Raw genomic sequence first — 20,013 nt, 5'->3', positions numbered from 1 at the left:
AATTCAACTTCTCGTTTCCTTTTGAGGCTTACCTTTTCTGCAATAGCCCATTAAAAATAGGAAGAACAGGCAGATGGGAATGAAGATATTTAAACAGAGAATAATTTTAGTTCCTGATCCTCAAAGGGGACACATGTAAACAGACTTAAGAATATAAAAAATGATAAAATTATTTTTGGGGGCATGACACCTTGGAACTTTTTTGCAGATAGTTGTTCCTTTATTTGAAAGGATAGAGTTAAAAAACCAGGCATGGCATTTCTCCTGCTATTAACCAACAGCCAGCCAGTGCCTAGAGATGTTATATTTAGAAGGCTGATAAAGTTTGAAGCTGACAGTTGTCCTGTCCCTTTGCAAAAAAAATCACCGAGAAGGCAAGAAGGCAACTGCCTGGATCCTACCTTTTTCATTAGTTTCCTATTTTTATTTTATTTTTAGGTTTGTGCCTGAACTCTCAAAAAAGATAATTTTATCACCAAGAGAGACACATGTTCACAGCATAAACGGTAAGTTGTTTTGAGTTTGTGGTAATTTCTCAGGTCAGACTTGCTAGGTCACCGCAAAGTAGCAATAACAACCCACCCTTGCTTGTGGCGGCCCGGCTGCATTCCTGACATTTCAGAAAAGCTGCAAGGGGCGAAAATGAGAACTGCAGAAGAAGGAAATAAGATCAAAGCTTTGGGGATCAGAGTGGGAGAGCTAATTCTATAAGGGCTACAGAATCCAGAGTAAGGGACCTGTTGAAATCACACTGGCTTCATAACATTCCTGTAAAGCCAGAACATGATCCGGGACATCCATTTTGACTTCTGGTAGAGAAGTCAAAATGGAAATATTTAATTATTATTATTATTATTTTTAATAATGCTCTCTTTTAGGCGACAGTTCTTCTTAACTGGAAATACATTCCATTAAACTCAATAGAATGTATTTCTGAGAAGACACGCAGAAATTTGTGTTTCCAAAGCATGTTTGTATTTTAATAGTGTTGGACAAAAATCTGTAAAGAGAGAAGTACTAATCTTAAAAGTTTTCTTTCGCTTCTCAAGAAGTTTGTTTTGTCTCTTTAAGCAGTACTCCAAAGTCTCCAAACACTTTATCATGGGTTTACAAAACCAGGTCAAGCATATGTGGACAGGTTCAGTAACATTCCATGGGCAAAACCCTAACATATAGGAAACAGTGTTAATAAACAAACAACAAGAAAAACTAAGATTATAAATGTTTACAATATACATATGTTTATAATTTATAAATATGATTAATTTATAAAATATTATAAATTACTAATTTACAAATTAATTATAAAAATTCCATGACTATGACTCAGCCAATGAGATTCTTCATGGAATTCTATGATTTAGCTGATTTTGATCTGCCAATCCTTTTCTTCCCAATTTCATCTGGTTTCCACAACAGTGATGGCAAGCAGTATGGATTCAGGCTTGGACCAGGAGGTGCCTGATGGAGAAGAACCTGATGTGAAGGCAGTGCAAGCTCACTATCTTAGAAGTCCTTCGCCTAGCCGGTGAGTGTTTCACAAAATAAGTCTCTATATACCTCCCATTGTGTAAAACAAATTGCAAACTTTTTCTTTTCTCTCTCTCTTTTTACATTCACCCAGTCCATAATTGAAATCCTTACCAAGGACAAGGCCTAAAGAGTTCTTTCTTCTTTCAGAATCCATGATTGAGAGCACAAGCATTATTTTGCTAATTTAATTGATTCAACAGAGGTTTTGTACAAACACTAAGGTTTCTTGGGAGAAGCGCTGCAGACATCCGTGAGGCAGTAACAGAAGCCCACCCAAGCTGCTGTTTTCGCATCTATCTTTCTATAGCACTGATTGGTTTAGATGCTACTGTTCAATTCTACTTTTGGCGCAGACTTGGAATTTGTGGGTAGCCAGATTGTAAACTAGTGAGTGAAATGGAGGGAGGTCTAGTTAAAAAGAGTGATATATATACAATTGGTTTGTTTCAGCCTGCAGTTTAACCTTTTTTCATTGTCATCAATCTGCCTATCCTTCCCAATCCATTAAAAAAATTAACTTGGTGAAGATTCAGCTGAGAGTGGGAACAGCCAGTGCTGCTGTTGGATGGTATTGGAGATCAAAGCTCTAAGCGGAATACAGTTTGCATGAAGGGACTTTTTCTGCTCTGTGTTGCAAAACTGGAGTAAAACAAGAAATAATTTCCAGTTCTGAGAGCACACAAAACCAAAGATCCATTGGAGGCTATCAGAAAGGAAATAAAGTAATTACACCAGTATAGAAAAACAGGAAACATACAATAAATATCCAGCATTTGAAAAATGCAAGTAAATTTCCTTCTTGGACTTTTAGATAAAAAGGAGCGTAATATGAAAACCTGAAATGGAGCAGTCTTCCAACTGTCTAACAAAGGAAACTAAAGGACACCACTTGCATATTCTCTTTTCTTGCTTTTTCTATGGTCAATCCCTGCATGTGAATATGGATTAGCTGTAACTGGAGCCTTCTAATATTTTGTACATTTCAACTCAAGTCCATGTGGACTTCCTCCTTGTCCTAGCCATGTTAGCTGCTATTAGCTTGAAAACTGGCCGTACACAAACTGCTTCATGACCAGTTGCCATAGAAACCCCTTTTGATCAATACAGCTATGTTTGCAAGATTCAGAAACTTAGAGACCCTCTAGTGGATAGAAAAGAAATACATTTTTCTACTTAAAAAGGGACTGTGGCAAACACTCAAGTTCTTAACTTGGATTTGTCAGAAAAGTACAGGAAAGATCATTCTTATGGGCCTCCACATTGGTTTCCATTAGAAAGGCATTCTGGGCAATAATTCCTCAATCAAATGGAGACAGCAAGGCATAATTTCACCTTACCTGCCCCCGGCTTCTTTTCAAGGAATTTATATGGCCAATTCCATCTCCTACAAGTTTTTAAAACATATTCTTCACACAACACCTATAATATCACTGTACCTGTTCCTCAAATGTTTGGGCGTAAAGTTGGTCCTGTTATTGATGTGTTTTTATGATTAGAAGGTCTCATTTATTGAGTGCCACAGGTTATTGCTTTAATCTTTAAATTTTAATTTCTGTACACTTGCCCTGAGTCACTGTTATGAGATGAGCAGCCAAATAAATTACTTGAGTGAATAAATTATAGTTTTGACTGTCTATAGTCTATTACTGCTCCCATCTTATAAAGGAGGAAACTAAAATGAAGATTGACATTGTGAGGTGGGAGTTGTACCAATAATTTTTTAATGAAATTTCTTCATGTTTTCTTTCTCTGATGAATATGTGGTTACAAATATGTTTCCACACTGCAAAAATCAGTACACAGTGGAGAGAAACATCATCTCTTTTTTGTAAAAATGATTTTATGTTGCAGTTGTTCATATTAGCATATTTGAGGAGAAGGGAACATAGATAAGGATGAAATCTTTTCAGAGAAATGTCAATTATCTGTAAGATATTTATTAGTCATTCGGAGTAGCTTCTGAAAGCAACTCTCCAAACAGAGATCCTCTAGAAACATCAGCTCTCTTGTATAATTTATCTCTTCTAAGTTGCTTTGTTTTCAAAAAGTAGAGAAAAGCTATAATAGTATAGAAGTTGCCAGGGCTTGCTTTTATGGCATTGTCATTACCTGACAGGTTTTCAGTGCTATCAGATGCAGAGACTGAGAGCATCTTCATGGAACCCATCCATCTATCATCTGCTGTTGCTGCTAAACAGATCATCAAGGAAGGTATGATTTGAAAAGAAGGATAATCAAACTATATGAGTATGGAGAAATTGATATGTTCATAAATCAGCTGGCACTGGTGTGTGTGTGTGTGTGTGTGTGTGTGTGTGTGTGTGTGTGTATGTATATGTATATGTATATGTATATGTATATGTATATGTATATGTATATATCTCCTAGTCAGGAATTGCCATCCTTTTTTAATTCACTTTCTATTCTGATTCCAGATCATACCAACACTGATCTTTTTCATTTAAAATTTTCTGTCTTCATTTTCCATCTTTTTCGAGTTTAGAATTTTAGTGATTTAAAGAAAGTCAAAAAGAATTGCACTATTATATGTGTGGTGCCGATAACAAAAATATTGTTTGGAAAGCTACTTCATCTTTAATTCAAATTTAATTCATCTTTATTTTGCCTGTGCTTTCTCATCTGCAGAATTACAGATTCATTGTCTCTTAATTCTTAATTCAATTCTTTTTTGCCATGGGAAGATTAATTACTAGTTTTTTCCTCATTTATTATCAAAAATTATGTTGTTTTTAACTTTTAAAAGAAAAGAAAAAGAGTGAGGATTAATAACTTTCCAGGGGTTAGTATAGAGGTCTATCCTAGCCCATGGACCGCAAGAAATACTAAGTTTGTCTTTTGGTAATACACCCAAATTTAGAAGTTTTCAAAAATATGATTTTGTTGAGGTCCAGGGGGCTGGGGCGGTGGAGATTAATTCCATAGGTGCAAAATATAATTTTAACACATACTGTATGCTTTGCACTTTCAATTCACCTAACTGAAATTTACTTCTCTGAAGCCCTGAGAAACCAAAGCAAATTTTTACAATAAAGTGTAACCAGCAATGAACTAGCAATTAAGAAGCAACAACTAGTTACAGAGAAATGTGATTAAACAAATGTAAGTTAAATGTCGATTCAACTCAACATTTTTGAGTTAATCCATATACAGAATTACAGTATTTGCCTTGGGTACAGGTATTACATGGCACTATAATGAGCTAATAGTCATGTCTATAGTCAGTGGTAAACAAAAATGGTTATAGTTTTGAAAATGAAAATCTGGGTTCATTGCAGAGCTGAAGACAAAGGAAGTAAAAGTAGACACTGTATGTCCAGGGATGCTGGAATCTGCAGAGCAGTTGCTAATGGAAGATCTATATAACCGAGTTAAAGAAAAGATAGATGATACTAGCCTGTTCAATACACCATGTGTTATGGACATACAGAGAGCACTTATGAAAGACTATCTGGAATCACCAAGAGAGGCCATTGATGAGGTCTGGCCAAATATCTTCATAGCAGAAAAGTGAGTACAAAGATGTATCTGTCTGAATAAAATTCTCAGAGCATGGCTTCCTCTGTCTGTGCTATAGAAAATGACCAGTATTGTTAGATTAATAATTAAGTGTATTAAATTGCAATCTGTCCATCTCAAGAAAAAAAACCTAGGGAAATTATACAATAGAAAATAAAAAGTTACATTCAAAAGGTAAATATGACAGGTTCCTTTCAAAAACACAGTAGATAAATAGGGGAATCCTGTTGTAATTACATTCCTTTCCCATAATAGCGAGGACAATAACTCATGAGACCAATACAAAGGGTTACTGCCTTCTGAATATACTATTTCCTTCTAATATGTATGAGGCTGACTGTTCTGCAGATAAGGCTCTTTTCACATCTTGATGTCAATAATAAACCAGGGCTGACTGGTCTGTAGGAAAGGGCCTTTTCTGCACTACCTGAATAGTGAAAATCTCTGTTTCAAGAAATCTACCTGGTTTCATGAATTTGTATTGCCTCAAAACAACATTTGGGGTTTTTGGTTTTTTTTACCTATTTTACCATAGAAACTTTAGGTCTGCCCATTAAATGAACTCTCAGTACATGCACCTCTTTTTTTTTTTTTTTTTTTTTTTTTACAAAAGTTCATTTGATCATTCAAAGTTACAACGGCACTGAAAAAAATGACTTATGACCATTTTTCACACTGACACCCATTGTAGCATACCTATGGTCACATTATCAAACTTCAGATGCTTGCTAATGCTGATTCCTATTTATGATGGTTGCAGTGGTTCTGGATCATGTGATCACCTTTTGCCATCTTCTGACAAGCAAAGTAACTTAACAACCATGTTACTAGCATAACAATGAGCAGTAATTCACTTAACAACTGTGGCAAGAAAAGTCACAAAATGGGGCTACTTAATTGCCTGCTAAGCAACAGAAATTCTGGGCTCAATTGTGGTTGTAAATTGAGGAGTACCTGTATTTCTTTCTCTATTCTGTTTCTTTTTTTATGCAAATAGATGTTTTAATTACCATGACGGTTACATCAACAATAAAAGGCAGCATGCAAGGAAACAAATAAGCTAAAACATGTTGTTAAAATACAATCTAAGGCAAGGATTTCCACAGTCCATATTTGATTTCTTTGTGAACTTTGTGAAACTATGGTAAAAACGTATGACTGACATAAACTTACTATATCGATTCACCATCAAATTCTAACAGACTCAAACAATTTTCTCTTGGATACTGTTTGGTACAAGTTAGTTTTCAGTTAGAATCTGGAATCTAATGTCTTTTCCCTTTGCATTGAAGGAGTGCTGCAGTAAATAAAGGACGGCTAAAGAGGCTAGGAATTACTCATATCCTGAATGCTGCTCATGGCACCGGTGTTTATACAGGACCAGATTTTTATAATGGAATGAATATCCAGTACTTGGGCATTGAGGTGGATGATTTCCCAGATGAGGAGATCGCTAAACATTTCCGCCCAGCAGCAGAGTTTCTTGATGAAGCATTATTAACTTGCAGAGGTAAATAAGGCATACAATATCAGTTTACATGGTCAGGGACTTTCTCCATTGCTGAATTGAAGGAATTCATCCGTTGACTCAACAGAAAATTATACCAGTATGAGATTGTCTGTCTCTATTGCCTAAGTCACTGCAGTTTTCTGATTCCTCTCTGAGGTAATTGATCACAAAGCCTCGCACTTTTTATATGCCATATATGACCTTGGATAGCATCAAAATAATAGGAAAAATATTTCCATTGTAGGTAAGGACAACTCATACCTATTTCATTCATGGGCTGAGGATGGAACATCACAGATATATAGAAAAAAATGTGATGTTGCCAGGCCATCCTTATGCTGTTTCCACCAAAAAAAAAAAAAAAAAATCTAATTTTTTTTAATTCCACGTAGAAATGTAGACAAACCCTTCATACATTGATTCATTACGACTTGTGAAATGGCTTTTATGAACTTCTATACTTATAATGCAGCTTCTATTTTTTTAAAAGAAAATACATGTATTTTTATCTTTTTAAAAAAACGTATTTTTGGGAGTACAAGATGCACCTTTTTCCCCCCTAAAAGGGGGTAAAAATTTAGGTGCATCTTTTACACCAAATATAGCCCCGGCCACACACTGGCCCCCACCCTTTGGCCTCTGCCTTCCAGCAGTTACTTTCTTGCAGCAAACAGCAAGAAGAAAGAGTTCCTTTCAGCTTCAGCATAGCCTAATTAGCACAAGTTGTTTGGATCAGCCTCCTGACTCTCACATGTTTTGCTCTCAGCTGTTTTGCGCAGGCCTCTGCTGCTTGCTGCAAGGAAGTAAATTGCTGGGAGGCAGAGGCAGATTTCTTTTTCTTGTTTTCCTCAACAAAAAAGATAGGTGCGTTTTATAATCCGGTGCGTCTTATACTCCGAAAAATACAGTAATTACTATGTTGTTACAAGCAGATCTAAAATTAGTATATTTGTCATTCAACTTTGTCAATGATCAGGTCACTTGTGAGTATTTATAATGTTTAGAGCTTGGCTTTCCTTTCTTTTTTATTGCTGGCTTAAAAATTGATTCTTTAATGCTGTTGTATTTAATTTTTTTTAGTTTAACAAAATAATATATAAAATAAAAGCATTGTGGTAAGGAGATAGCATTATTTATTTAACTTATCAGGTTCCTAGCTTTAGATATTAGATATCATGAAGCCTAACAATGGCAGATTATTTTTTATTTGCTCAAAATGTACTAAACATGCAGCAATACTGTAATATGGTTCTGAAATTATTATTTATATAATTTTACTTCTAGGAAAAGTTCTGGTCAGCAGTGAAATGGGAGTCAGCCGCTCAGCAGTGCTAGTATCTGCTTATCTAATGATCTTCCATCACATGACAATATTAGAAGCCTTACTGACTATCCGTAAGAAGAGAGCTATTTATCCTAATGATGGTTTTCTGAAACAGCTCCGAGAACTCAATGAAAAGCTACTTGAGGAACGAGAAGAAGAAGAAGATTCTGAAGACACAACAGATGACCAAAGTTCTGTTGTAAGAGCTGGAAGTTGTTCCTTACTATCTGAGACAGAAGATTCTAAGAGTATTGTGGGAGCCAAAGTCCACTCTATCATGGTAGAGGAAGAAGACACAACAAGTCTCCTAGGAAGTGCAATGAGTGCCTCTTCTATGGGAAAGTTGAGCTTGTTTTCCAAGGAGCCTACTCTTATCAGTGAAGAGGAGGAGGAAGAACTCTATGAAGAATGGAGAAGAAAACAAGGCTTGCCTGACAAGGAAATTTTAAAGAAGAAGGAAGAAAGTAAGGCCTCAGACCTATCACTTCAAGGACAAGTAGAATCTGAGGAAAATGTAGATCAAATGATCCAAGCATGGCAATGCCAAAATGAGAAGTACCAAATGGAAAATTACATGTTTTCCAAGGAAGAGGAGGCTAGCATGGGACAAAAATCATGCCTCGTGAATGATACAACTGATACTGAAAGTGTGAGTAGCCAAGAGATCAGGACCTTGAAACAACAACTGGAAGCAAGTAGCATCAACAGAATGAGAAGAGGGCGTACAGATTCTATGTCTACAGAAAGTAGCTGGGATATGTGGAATGAGAGGATGATGGAGATAGAAAAAGAAGCCTCTAAGAAATATTGCTCAAAAGCTAGATATAGTGATGAGAATCTAAAATCTGAAAATGGAACAAGAGAAAGGGACATAGATACAGAAAGTGTATTATCTGATGCTAGTTCATTTTATAATTTCTGCCAAAAAAACAAAGACAAGTTGACAGCCTTAGAAAGATGGAAGATTAAAAGAATTCAGTTTGGTTTTCACAAAAAAGATTCAGAAGTTGAGCAATCCAAGGCTGGAGACGGTAGCCAACAAAATAAAGAGTCTATGGAAGAAGAGAAGAGCTTGTCAGATATCAATATGACTGCCTACCAAGCCTGGAAAACTAAGCACCAGAAGAAAGTTGGTAGTGAAAATAAGGATGATATTGTAGAGCTTACCAAAGGTGAGGACTCCACTTGTGCCAGGAGAAAACAGAGACGAATGGAGTTACTTGAACACTCAAAGAAACTTTTGGAGGAAAGCCAGTCTCTCTGTAGCTGGGAGGCAGAAACTTCCATGAGTGGAAGCATCCCTTTGTCAGCTTTTTGGCCATCAACAGCTTCCGTCAATGGGATAGAGGATTCAGCTTCAGCAATAAGCATGCAGACTAATCGCTCAACTTTTTCTCAGGCTAGAAGCAGTCATGGGGCTAAGTCAGCAAGTGTGCCTGGCCCATCCATTGGCCCAGATGAAACAATATCAATAGCCAGCATTCAGAATTGGATTGCCAATGTTGTTAATGAAACTATTGCTCAGAAACAAAATGAAATTCTTATGTTGTCTCGTTCACCATCAGTATTGTCTTCCAGTGTTAAGTCAGGTGATCCAAATAGACATGGAGAAAATGACAGGTCATCTCTGCTTAAAGCACAAATCGGCTTACCTCTATCTAGTTCTACTTCACTGCTTCATCAAGACCCTCAGTATGCTGACACTCAATCCATCCTATCTTGTAACACTTCAGTCAGTATGGGAGACTCTGTCTCAACTAGGAAAGTAACTCAGACAAGCAAGCCTCTTTTCAGCCTTTTTGCTGATGAGATAGATCTTAAGAAACTTAGCAGAAAGGAAAGGGAGATGCAAACAGAAATGAGAGAGAAGATGTCAGATTACCAAATGGAGAAGCTTATCAGTGACAATAAACGTAGCACTTTATTTAAGAAGAAAAAGATCAAGGGAGATGATGAAGATGAAAAAAGAGAAAATCTGTATGACAGAAGTATAGAAAATGTAAATGGTGGCCCTAGGCATTCATTAACAGATGATAATAATTCCAGTGACATTGCTCTCTCAGGGCAATTTGCTAATGTTGGGGGTGTTATAAGGTCAGAAGTAGAAAACAATGTAAACAAGTGGCTCATAGGTTTGAAAACAGAAGAAAAGCCCTCTTATCAGGACTGCACTGAGGCCAGTAGTGAGAAATATAGGAACTCGTCCACTTTCAGAAAGGTGAACACTGAAGCTTCTAGTTATAGAAGTTCCAGGTCTCAGAGAGAAGAAATGAATAGTTCTGCAACCCATCAGTATAAGAATAAACTGCAAAGAACCTCTTCCCAATTTTCCTCCGCCTCTGCACAAGAAGAGAAGGCGTATACATTTACAGAATCAAAAGTGAGTGAGATAAACTCTACAGAAGAAAGTCCAGAGCCATGTTCTTCTAGAACTCCAAAATCCTCCTATAGCTCAGAATCCTCCAAACCTTCAACCAGATCATATCACTTGGAAGAACATGAAGAAGAGTCCAGATTGGACATGACTGAATCTGGAGCAAAGAGAAAATTCACCCAGAGTTTTGCAAAGTCTGAAGAGGGTACAGAAAAAGAAGAAAATATGGAAGAAAGCAAAGAGTACATCTCATCAAAATATTTAATAAGAAACAGACAAAGCACTCGTAAGGAGGAAGAAGAAATGGATGACGATGCCATCATTGCTGCCTGGAGAAGTCGACAAGCAGAAACTAAAGCAAAGCTTCAGCGCCGGAGAGAAGAGTAATGAAGAGTTAAGTCATGCCAGTCCATTTCTACCTTAGTTTTGGAGGAAAGTCTTCCAAGTATTTGTAAGCAACCAAGATTTAAACAGCATGTTTTAATCACTTTATTTATATTTCTTATTCTCCTTTCCACTAAATAGTAGATCAAGCACTATTTAGGCCCGGATTTTTGTTCAATTCAAACATTGTGGAAATAATCTGTAATCTCAATTTCTAATATTCTTTTCTTTCTAATTACAAAACCACATAGCTATTGCTTGTCTCTTGTGTGTATCTATATAGAAAATACTAAGGGTATAAATGTAATGTTGGTTCCCATGACAACTTGGAACAAAATATCACTTTTCAGTCACATGGGAAGACCTTGTCTAAAGATTTTTTTTTTTTCAAAGACAATTTCAGAAATAAAATTTATCTTTCAAACCAAACAGAAAAATCAACTTATAAAATGCATGTGATAGCAGCATATCCCTTTTAAGTGTCAATACTTCCAGGCTGTTGTGGATTGGGCACAATGCCTAGAGTAGACCTCCAGTGCTTACGTATTTTAATAAAAGATGTCTCAAGACATCTGTTTGCATATTATGATAAATTCCAGGAGAGTTTCTCTAAAGATTCTTGTCCAGAATGAACCTAATTTTTATAAGAGCTCCTTTGTTCTGGCCATCAAAGGGACCCAGATTACTTATATCCCTTACCAAAAATTCATTTGGCCCAGAACGATTGGTATTTTAGAGTTTGGGGGTGGTGGTTTCCAGTCTTTGTCAGTGCTTCCTCTAATTTTTCACATAAATTTCCATTCCCACTAAATTGGGTATAGCTTGGGTATACCAGTTAAAGGTATCTTTCTTTTTTACTTCATGCTCTCTGTCTGGCAAGCATAGCCTTAAAATCAGATATTATTGTCCAATTTTTTGAATATCTCTTCCTGAGCAGCTTTTCTTTAATAAGTGATAAGTACTAGTTAAGCTCTGCTCTGTGACTTTAATTAGTTGATTAGTACTCTCTGGCTTTACTCTGCTAAAATGCTGCCTGAAATCAAAAAGACCTTAGTTAGTTACACATTGCCTTCTAAGTGCTCTACCACTATCAGCCTTGTAAGTAAAACTAAGCTGGAGCTGCCATACTTAAAGACGATATAGACACATAAGCATGGTGGCTAGCAGGAATCTTGTCTAAAAGATCTCTTCAGGAGATTGTTAAGAAGGAGCTAAGTCATTAAGGAATCAAAGGAAACCTGTCCCCTAAACCAGACAAAAGAAGTTGGGCCTGAACACATGAGGAACCCCTCCCCAAATCCCATCAACAACTACCAGACCAGCGGTGAAATTCAACCACCTTGGCCTGGCTCACTTGCTCACCCCGCTTGAAGAGAGAGGTTGTACCAACGCTTCCCCGGCACTGCTGCTGTCCCGCTTGGTTCCCCACCCAGACGTCATCACATCTCATGCGCTGACCCTCTGCGCGTGCGCAGAAGCTTCTGTACATGCGCAGAAGAGGCGCATGCTCATGTAGCGAGCGAGCGTGTCCATCTCCGAGCCGGTAGCGAAGGTAAGTGCATTTTACCCCTGTACCAGACATGTAAATCAGCAAGGCTAGAAGAGCTGCCAGTCTTCTGAATCAACAAAGCAAGGACTTTGGAGGATAAAAGGAGTCCTACACACACATACACACACACACACACACACACACACACTGTAACCAGTAAAATTGTGCTTCAGTGTTTGGTTGAAAGTTATTTCAGTGTGGCTATTTTCAGAGCTGTCAGTTCAGTGGTGGGTTGCTACTGGTTCGCACTGGATCAAACGAACCAGTAGTGGCAGTGGCGGGAGTCTCCACCCACTCACCCAAACACTTCTGTGCGCATGCACACAAGCAAACTGGTAGCAACGGGATTTGGAACCCACCCCTGTGTCAATATGTGGATGAATGATCAAATGCCGAACCTGGGAGCACATATATAACAAAGAAAGAGCCTCAGGGTGCAACGGACTAAAGTGCTGTTAAGTGCCAGCAGCACTTAGCTGCCAGCTACCTGCAATTAGTGCAAGTTCGAATCTCACCAGGCTCAAGGTTGACTCAGCCTTCTATCCTTTCGAGGTAGGTAAATTGAGGACTCAGATTGTGGGGGCAATAAGCCAACTTTGTATAGAACAACACCGCTTGGGGGGGGGCTAAAGCCCTAATAAGCAGGTATATACGAAAAAGTATGCAGGCTATTGCTATAATGCATTGTAAGCCGCCCTGAGTCTACAGAGAAGGGCAGCATATAAATTGGACTAATAAATAAATAAAGGCCAGATAGGAAGCATTCCCAGAGGAACTAATTCTATTGTAAGATTGTAATGTAATCTATGTAAGGTATTTTAACAGAATTTGCAAGTCTGAAAGTACATTTCTCTCCTGCTGCCTTTACAGCCCAAGAAACTAGGGAGGGTCCCTTCTGAGATGTTTGCTATCCCCACATCTCTTCTGTAAACGAAGCTGCCTCTTGCCCAACAGTTTCCTTGGCTATGGCTCTTCCCCTGTCTCTAAAGCTCCCACATACTATTGCAAGCACATTCTTGTGAATGAGAAAATAGTCTTTATGATGCTAAAGAAAGTAATTATCAGAGATAATCCAGTCAAGAAGCACAACAGTGAATATCAGTATTATCTTTTTGTGAATGAAGGCAAATATGTATGTCCCAGGATAATATTGCAGGATCCAATCTGAGTCGGTCACTAGACTTGTGCTGGAGCCCATCCTCAGGGAACATCCTCGAAATTTAGAGGCTCCCTGAGGATGGGCTCCAGCACAAATCTGAAAGCTTGGATGAACCTCTGGTCTCGATGATTGACACAGATTGGATCCTGCAGTATTATCTTTATTATAAGGTTCTATTAACAGATTCTTGCAAGATTGAAAGTATTGCTCCCCTTCTTTCTTCTCTTGAAAACTAGGGATGGTCCCTTCTGAAATGTTTCCCGGACCATTTCCCCCTTTTGTGGGTTGAAACATCTTTTACATGACAGTTGTTCAGTCTGCAGCTTTTCCTCTGTCTCCAAGGTTCATTACCACATACCATTACAGTTCAAGAAAGCAGCAAGAGGTTCCAATATAGTAAGAAAAGAGATTCCTTCCTGTTTGATAGAGAACTCTCCCTGTGGTGGAATGTAGTCCAGAGTCACAGGAAGGAGAGATTCTTTTACAGACAGCAAAGATTCCAAATTATGTTGTCACTTTGATTTCTGTGAAAGAATTCCTCCCTCTGATGACTCTGGACTATATTCTATCACATCTCCCCAGTACCTGAGGCAGAAAATAGAAAGACACATGGTGCAAACTCTGCTACCCTAACCTTATGAGTCACATGCTGCAGACAATACAGGTGGTGATAAGGGCCTCTTGATAAAGCAGGAATAAACTGTTCTGTGGGTTTCCTTGTCCAGGCCAGATTCTAACACTCCACATATCCTTCTAAAATCACCTCCTTTCTCCTAGCCCACATTTAAAAAAGTAATTGGCAGAGATTTTCCCCACATTAGAGAAAGTGATTGTCAGAAACCACATCCTTTCTCTTAGCCCACATTAAAGAAAGTGACTGGCAGACATTTGGTAGAAATCTACTAAACACCATAAATTAACTTGCCCAGCTCTAAATCATTAGAATGGCATTGCCTACCAGCCTTACTAATGAACTGGGCATGCTATACAGATAAAATTTAAGCTAATACACTTTGTATTGCCTCTCAGATGAAAGAAGAGGACAAATTAAACTGATCATCTATATGTTCCCCTTGGCATAGACCGGTAAACACATGCAGTGAAAGAACCTGGTAATGAAGTGCAACAGTTGATCGAATAGATTGTCTTATTTTAAATTGTAATCAGGAAATCACATGTTGAATGGTTCCCTACACTGTTGTCACAGAAGTAGCAAAACAGGAAGCAAATTAGACTCTAGAAAGAGTGCAGAGAAGAGCAAGGAAGATGAAGGGACTGGAGGCTAAAACATATAAAGAATGGTTGCTGGAAATAAATATGTCTAGTTTAATGAAAAAAAAGACTATGGGCAACATGGTAGCAGTGTTCCAATATCTCAGGGGTTGCCACAAAAAAGAAGGAGTCAAGCATCTGAAGGCAGGACAAGAAGCAATGGATGGAAACCAATCAAGGAGAGAAGCAACCTAGAACTTAGGAGAAATTTCCTGACAGTTCGAACAATTAATCAGTGGAACAACTTGCTTCCAGAAGCTGTGAATGCTCCAACACTGGAAGTTTTAAAGAAGAGATTGGATAACCATTTGTCTGAAATGCTATAGGGTTTCCTGCCTGAGCAGGGGGTTGGACTAGAAGATCCCCAAGGTTTCTTCCAACTCTGTTATTCGATTCGATTTGATTCTTATGGTACTATTCTTTTGTGGACATTCTAAAATCTTTTTGGTTTCTAATTTGCAGAAATATTGATATACAGAGTGTTCATTAAATAAGACCTCTGACAGCAATAACCATAAGTAGTGAAATAATGGAACCTTCCACATTGTAGGGAATTTGAAATGCTGCATAGCATTCAACCGAACTATCTGGCACAGGTGTTGAGGGGAGAATGCAATGGCAGCTGAATCAGTCCAGGAATTGATCAACGTGTTTTACTGCAGGCCTAAGATACAGCTGAGTCTCAAATCACCTTCACAGTTCCCAAGCGATGTTCTCAGTTTGTGCCCCCCCCTTCAGTTTAACTGAGGAGTATATCAAATTGCCAATTGCTTTAGAATGAAATGGATATATAGCTATAGATATAATTGTAGCAGTCCATCATGTTTAACATGAGAGTCTTGTTTAAGACAAATGACCATTTGATTCTTTTTAAAACGGGCAGAGATGATTCAGCCTCATGTGCCCTTCACATGCTCATACCATCCTGTAATCTCTTTGGCCTCAAGTCGGAGTCCTTCAACTTTCTTATGTTCAACGAAAATTCATGACAGGGCCATAAATACCATGACTAGTTAAAAGGGAAGCTGTTTTCTCTTCATCCCACGAGACTGCTTCTTGCAAGAAAGGCAGGAGAGGGGGTTAAACTCTTTGAAGAATTCTTCTTCTTCTGTTCATGTAAACGCATGTGAAAACTATCTTCTGGCTTTCATTCCTAACGTCATCTGAATCAGGCTCTGCTGTGACAGCTTCCTCTACTGGGTCTATAAACATGGAGAAGGAGGAGCAGCAGATTCATTTTCTCATTCTTAGAAAGCAAGTCTGGATTGGGGTTTTGAATACTGTCTATGAAATGCTGAAAGTGGCTTCTGTAACACAGAAAACTGGAAAATGCGCTCATGGCTCAATCTGATGCAAGATTAGTAATCTCGGGTGCAAATTGATGCAAATGAGATGCAATCCAAATATTACATTTCTTTTTAGCTATGGCAAAGGCTGTAAAGAACTGCCCTTTCCCATGGATTTTGTATATGACAAACCAAAATATCAACAGGAGTAGTTTCCTTCCTATTAATGTGGCAAAATTATAGAAAAAGGCTTTACTAGAAGATGCATAAAGTCTGAGCAATTTTCTCTGGCTATTATAATGTCCACAGATTCGTTTCTAAGAAATTAACTTCTAATACTGATCTTCCTTCCCCATTCCACCCCAAAATGTATAAATCTTTCTAGAACCCTTGAGTTTGTAAATTTATTTGAAAAATAATGTTTTAAAAACTCTGTTGAAAAGTTTCCATTCTTGAGAAAATAGAACCCTAGTTTTCATTGATGAAGTACTAAAATCCATAACCTTAAATGGCAATATGGATTCATTTGAAAAGGTATTTCTGCAAGAAGATGGAATCTAAGTATGTCAGAGAGACATATGTGCTTCTCTTATGTGACATCTGCTTCCTTGTCATGAAATTACTAATATAGAAAATTTTTAGACCTGTAATCTCAGTGATATTTCCCAAGATATTTACCAGTATCTGTATGAAATGGACCCTAGTTGGATATTGTCACACTTGTATATAACTTGAGCAAAGAATAGAAAATATAATCTTATCAGAGGACAAATACACAGTCTCCTTGTTTCTGTAGCCTGTCCCCAGGGTAAGGCTTTAATTATACAGTTATGACTGTCTTCTGGATTCTTTTGCCCTCCTTCCAATGGACATCCTGATTGTAATTTCAAATGCCAACTATAAATGTTGATAAATACCATCTACCCATAATTTTATTTAAATTATTTAGTCAGACAAATTAAATGCTCACACCATTAAGCCTTTTATACCTTTTACAATATGCTTTTGTCAAATGAGAAAGGGATGTCAAATGAGAAATATCGGTAATAAATACATAGTGACTGCATTCTTGAGTAAGGATTACTACTACAAATTTACTATTGTATTCTGTTGATTTTCATAGCTCCTATTTTATATCAGTCCTGAGTCAAGCAGTCCTATTTTTATATTTAATTTGATCCCATTTAAACTTTGTATAGTGTTTATACTATATATATGTATAATGAGAATGAGAATGATGCACCTATTCTGAAATGAATAACATTCAGAATCAGAAATAATAGAACAGAGGCTACTAGATCAATAACCATTTATAATACAAAATAAAGTATTCACAGAAATAGAATTGGAAGAACTGCAAAGGTCTGTCCTGGGCAAAGAAATTGAAATCTTATCAGAAGTGGCTCAGACAGCAGAGACAAACCAGGGGGAGTTTGTAGAGAAAGCCAATATACTTATTGAACCATTTTCTTTCCCAAATTAGGCACCCACTTCTTTATCTTTTCAGAAAGAACACCAGGATTGACATGAAGGGTCCTTGGTGCTCTCTAGCTTGCTTGTCTTCTTGCAGTCTTGAAGAGCTAGCACTGATGATGTTACCTAGTTTGGGAAATGAAACATCTGTAAGAAAACAAGCAAGCTCAGAGAGGACCAAAGACCCCTCAGAACATAGCCTCTGACTGCTTGAATCCATCATATACTATGCCGATACATTACAACATCCTAAGTTCTTGGGAAGAACTCGAAGCCAATGAAGGCCAACATCAGCTAAAGAACTGGCAACTGTGACAGATTATTGTGATGATAATAATTATAACAAATACCACATAATACCACAAGCCTCCCACCGACCAGTACGCTCCCACAGAGAGGGACTCCTCAGGGTGCCGTCAGCCAGGCAATGTCGGCTGGCGACCCCCAGGGGGAGGGCCTTCTCTGTGGCAGCTCCTGCCCTCTGGAACGATTTGCCCCCGGAGATACGAAGGATATCTTTCGCTGTGCCCTGAAAACTTTTCTTTTCCATCAAGCAGGGCTTAGGTGACCCCCCCCCTTTTTAGTCTTTTTTAGTTTTTTAGCTTTTAAATTGTCAATGGGTTTTAATTCGAATTGTTTTAAATTTGGGCCAAAGTTATGTAATTCTTTTAATAATTTTAAATTTTGTATTGGTATGTGTTTTAGTTCTGGCTGTGCACCGCCCTGAGTCCACTGGGAGAAGGGCGGTATACAAATTGAATAAAATAAATAAAATAAATAAATAAACCCCAGACTTAACAATTGGCAATAAGAAAGACAAGAAAGTCTGGAGAGTGAACGCTGCAGTAAGAGCGTTCTTACAGCAAAATAAAAACGAAAGAACTGGAGAAAATCACAAAGAACTGCAAGTAGAACGACTATGGCAAAAAGAAAGCAAAGGCAATACTAATAGTAAGAGATGCCTTGGCTGCAATCCCAAAACATCTGGAGCATCATTTGAACACCATCAGCACTGACAAAATCACGATCAATCATTTGCACAGGACAGCTTTACTTGGAACAGCTTACATCCTGTGACAATATCTTTTAACACCTTCAAACAACAAGTTTTGCCTATCCCAGATCCTTAGGAAGGACTCAATTGGTGGATTAAAATGCACACTTGTCTGGTTCCAATTCGTTTATAAATAAGTTTAAAATCATTTATTTCTATTTAGATTCTGAGTGAACTCAATTTTTACCTTAAAGTCAGTTTCTGATGAGCAAAATCAATGGAGAGGCCAGCAAGAAAAATCACAAGTCACAGTCACATGATATCTGGCTTAACAACCACAGTGATTCACTTAACAACTGCAGTAAAATAGGTCATAAAATTGGGTGCAGTCATGTGTAGCCTCACATTTTGTTATGTTGGGTGAATGAGGACGCAGCAAGCCAGGCAGTGAGTGACAACAGCTCTTTATTGTAGGGTGAGAACCCAGCAACTGACCTAGGGAAACAGCTCCCTTTATATACCTTGCAGCTGTGGTAGTCAGCCAATCAGCTGAGGGTCAGTTAGTTCAAACTTCCCGCCAAGAAAACCTATTTATATAACACATGTTGTTGACTGCACTGCTGAAAGATGCGTTTTGCAGTCCCTATTGTGGTCATAAATTGAGGCTTACCTGTACTTGCATTTGTCTTGTGTTCTTTAAGAAATTATCAGTCCTTAACAGCATTCTTCCTCTTATTATACTGTTATGTTGATACTCAAAATCTTTGAAAGAGGTGCTGTGAAAATCTGAGGAAATTATTAATGTAAGTTTATTGCTACTGCCTAGTTCCCAGGGCTAATATTAGCTCAGCTATCTAAACACATCCCATGGAATTCTGAGAATTAGTGTTTCTTGTAGAAAGCATTGAAAATTCCAAGATTATTTTTACTGATTAGTGATTCCTACGTGCTATAACCTATCTCATTAAGACACATTACTCTTTTCCCTCAAGGAAATATTGAATAGAGCAAAACTGCATTTTGTCTAATGGCTTTTCTTCATAGCTTCCTACTGCAGTTGCACAGAAGAGCAGCATATAGGAACATATACTATTGAACAACAGTATGTTTTTTTGGAATTTCCAGTCTCACTGCAAATGCTATGATACTGTCAAACACATGAATACACACACACAAACTGACACACACATGAGGTTTTGTGGCTTGATATCCACATAGATATCACAATGGTATAATGGGAGAAATCTTTAGCTAGTGGTTGAGGAATATTTTGTCTTAATTTGTTTTCCATGGGGGAGCAGCAAGGGGGATAAAACTTTTAATAATAGAACTTTGTGAACTATATTAAAAATGAGTATCACTTTCCCTGCTGTTATTTATTAACATGATTACTCAACTTATACTTTATGTCTGTATTCCTATTCCTAAACATATGAAGTAATGTAAATCAAATTATGAAGAAAAAAAATGTATATCACCCAAACTAAATACAAAAGTGATGAAGCCTTCATTGAGATAGAAAAATGTATCTGTTTTCCTATAAGACATATTCAGACTAGTAGCTCTGTATCGCCTATTCTATTTGGTTAGTGTTTTTTAAAAATTTTCTTTGGTTTTC

General features: G+C 37.6%; 1 protein-coding gene across 1 annotated transcript; it reads left to right on the top strand.

The window, feature by feature from the left end:
* Nucleotides 1–40: 40 nt before the first annotated feature.
* STYXL2 (serine/threonine/tyrosine interacting like 2) lies at nt 41–10,918 on the top strand. Its single transcript, XM_034414082.2, has 6 exons — nt 41–506; nt 1,420–1,528; nt 3,650–3,744; nt 4,830–5,061; nt 6,363–6,580; nt 7,865–10,918. The coding sequence occupies exons 2-6, from the start codon at nt 1,422–1,424 to the stop codon at nt 10,663–10,665; spliced, it is 3,453 nt and encodes a 1,150-aa protein (XP_034269973.2). The 5' UTR covers nt 41–506; nt 1,420–1,421; the 3' UTR covers nt 10,666–10,918.
* The last annotated feature ends 9,095 nt before the right edge of the window (nt 10,919–20,013 follow it).

Source organism: Pantherophis guttatus, chromosome 5, assembly GCF_059756535.1.
Source record: "Pantherophis guttatus breed Tessera chromosome 5, ASM5975653v1, whole genome shotgun sequence".
Classification (NCBI taxonomy): Eukaryota; Metazoa; Chordata; class Lepidosauria; order Squamata; family Colubridae; genus Pantherophis; species Pantherophis guttatus.
The sequence above is the reverse complement of the archived record's forward strand: the minus strand, read 5'-3'. Positions and strand labels throughout refer to the sequence as shown.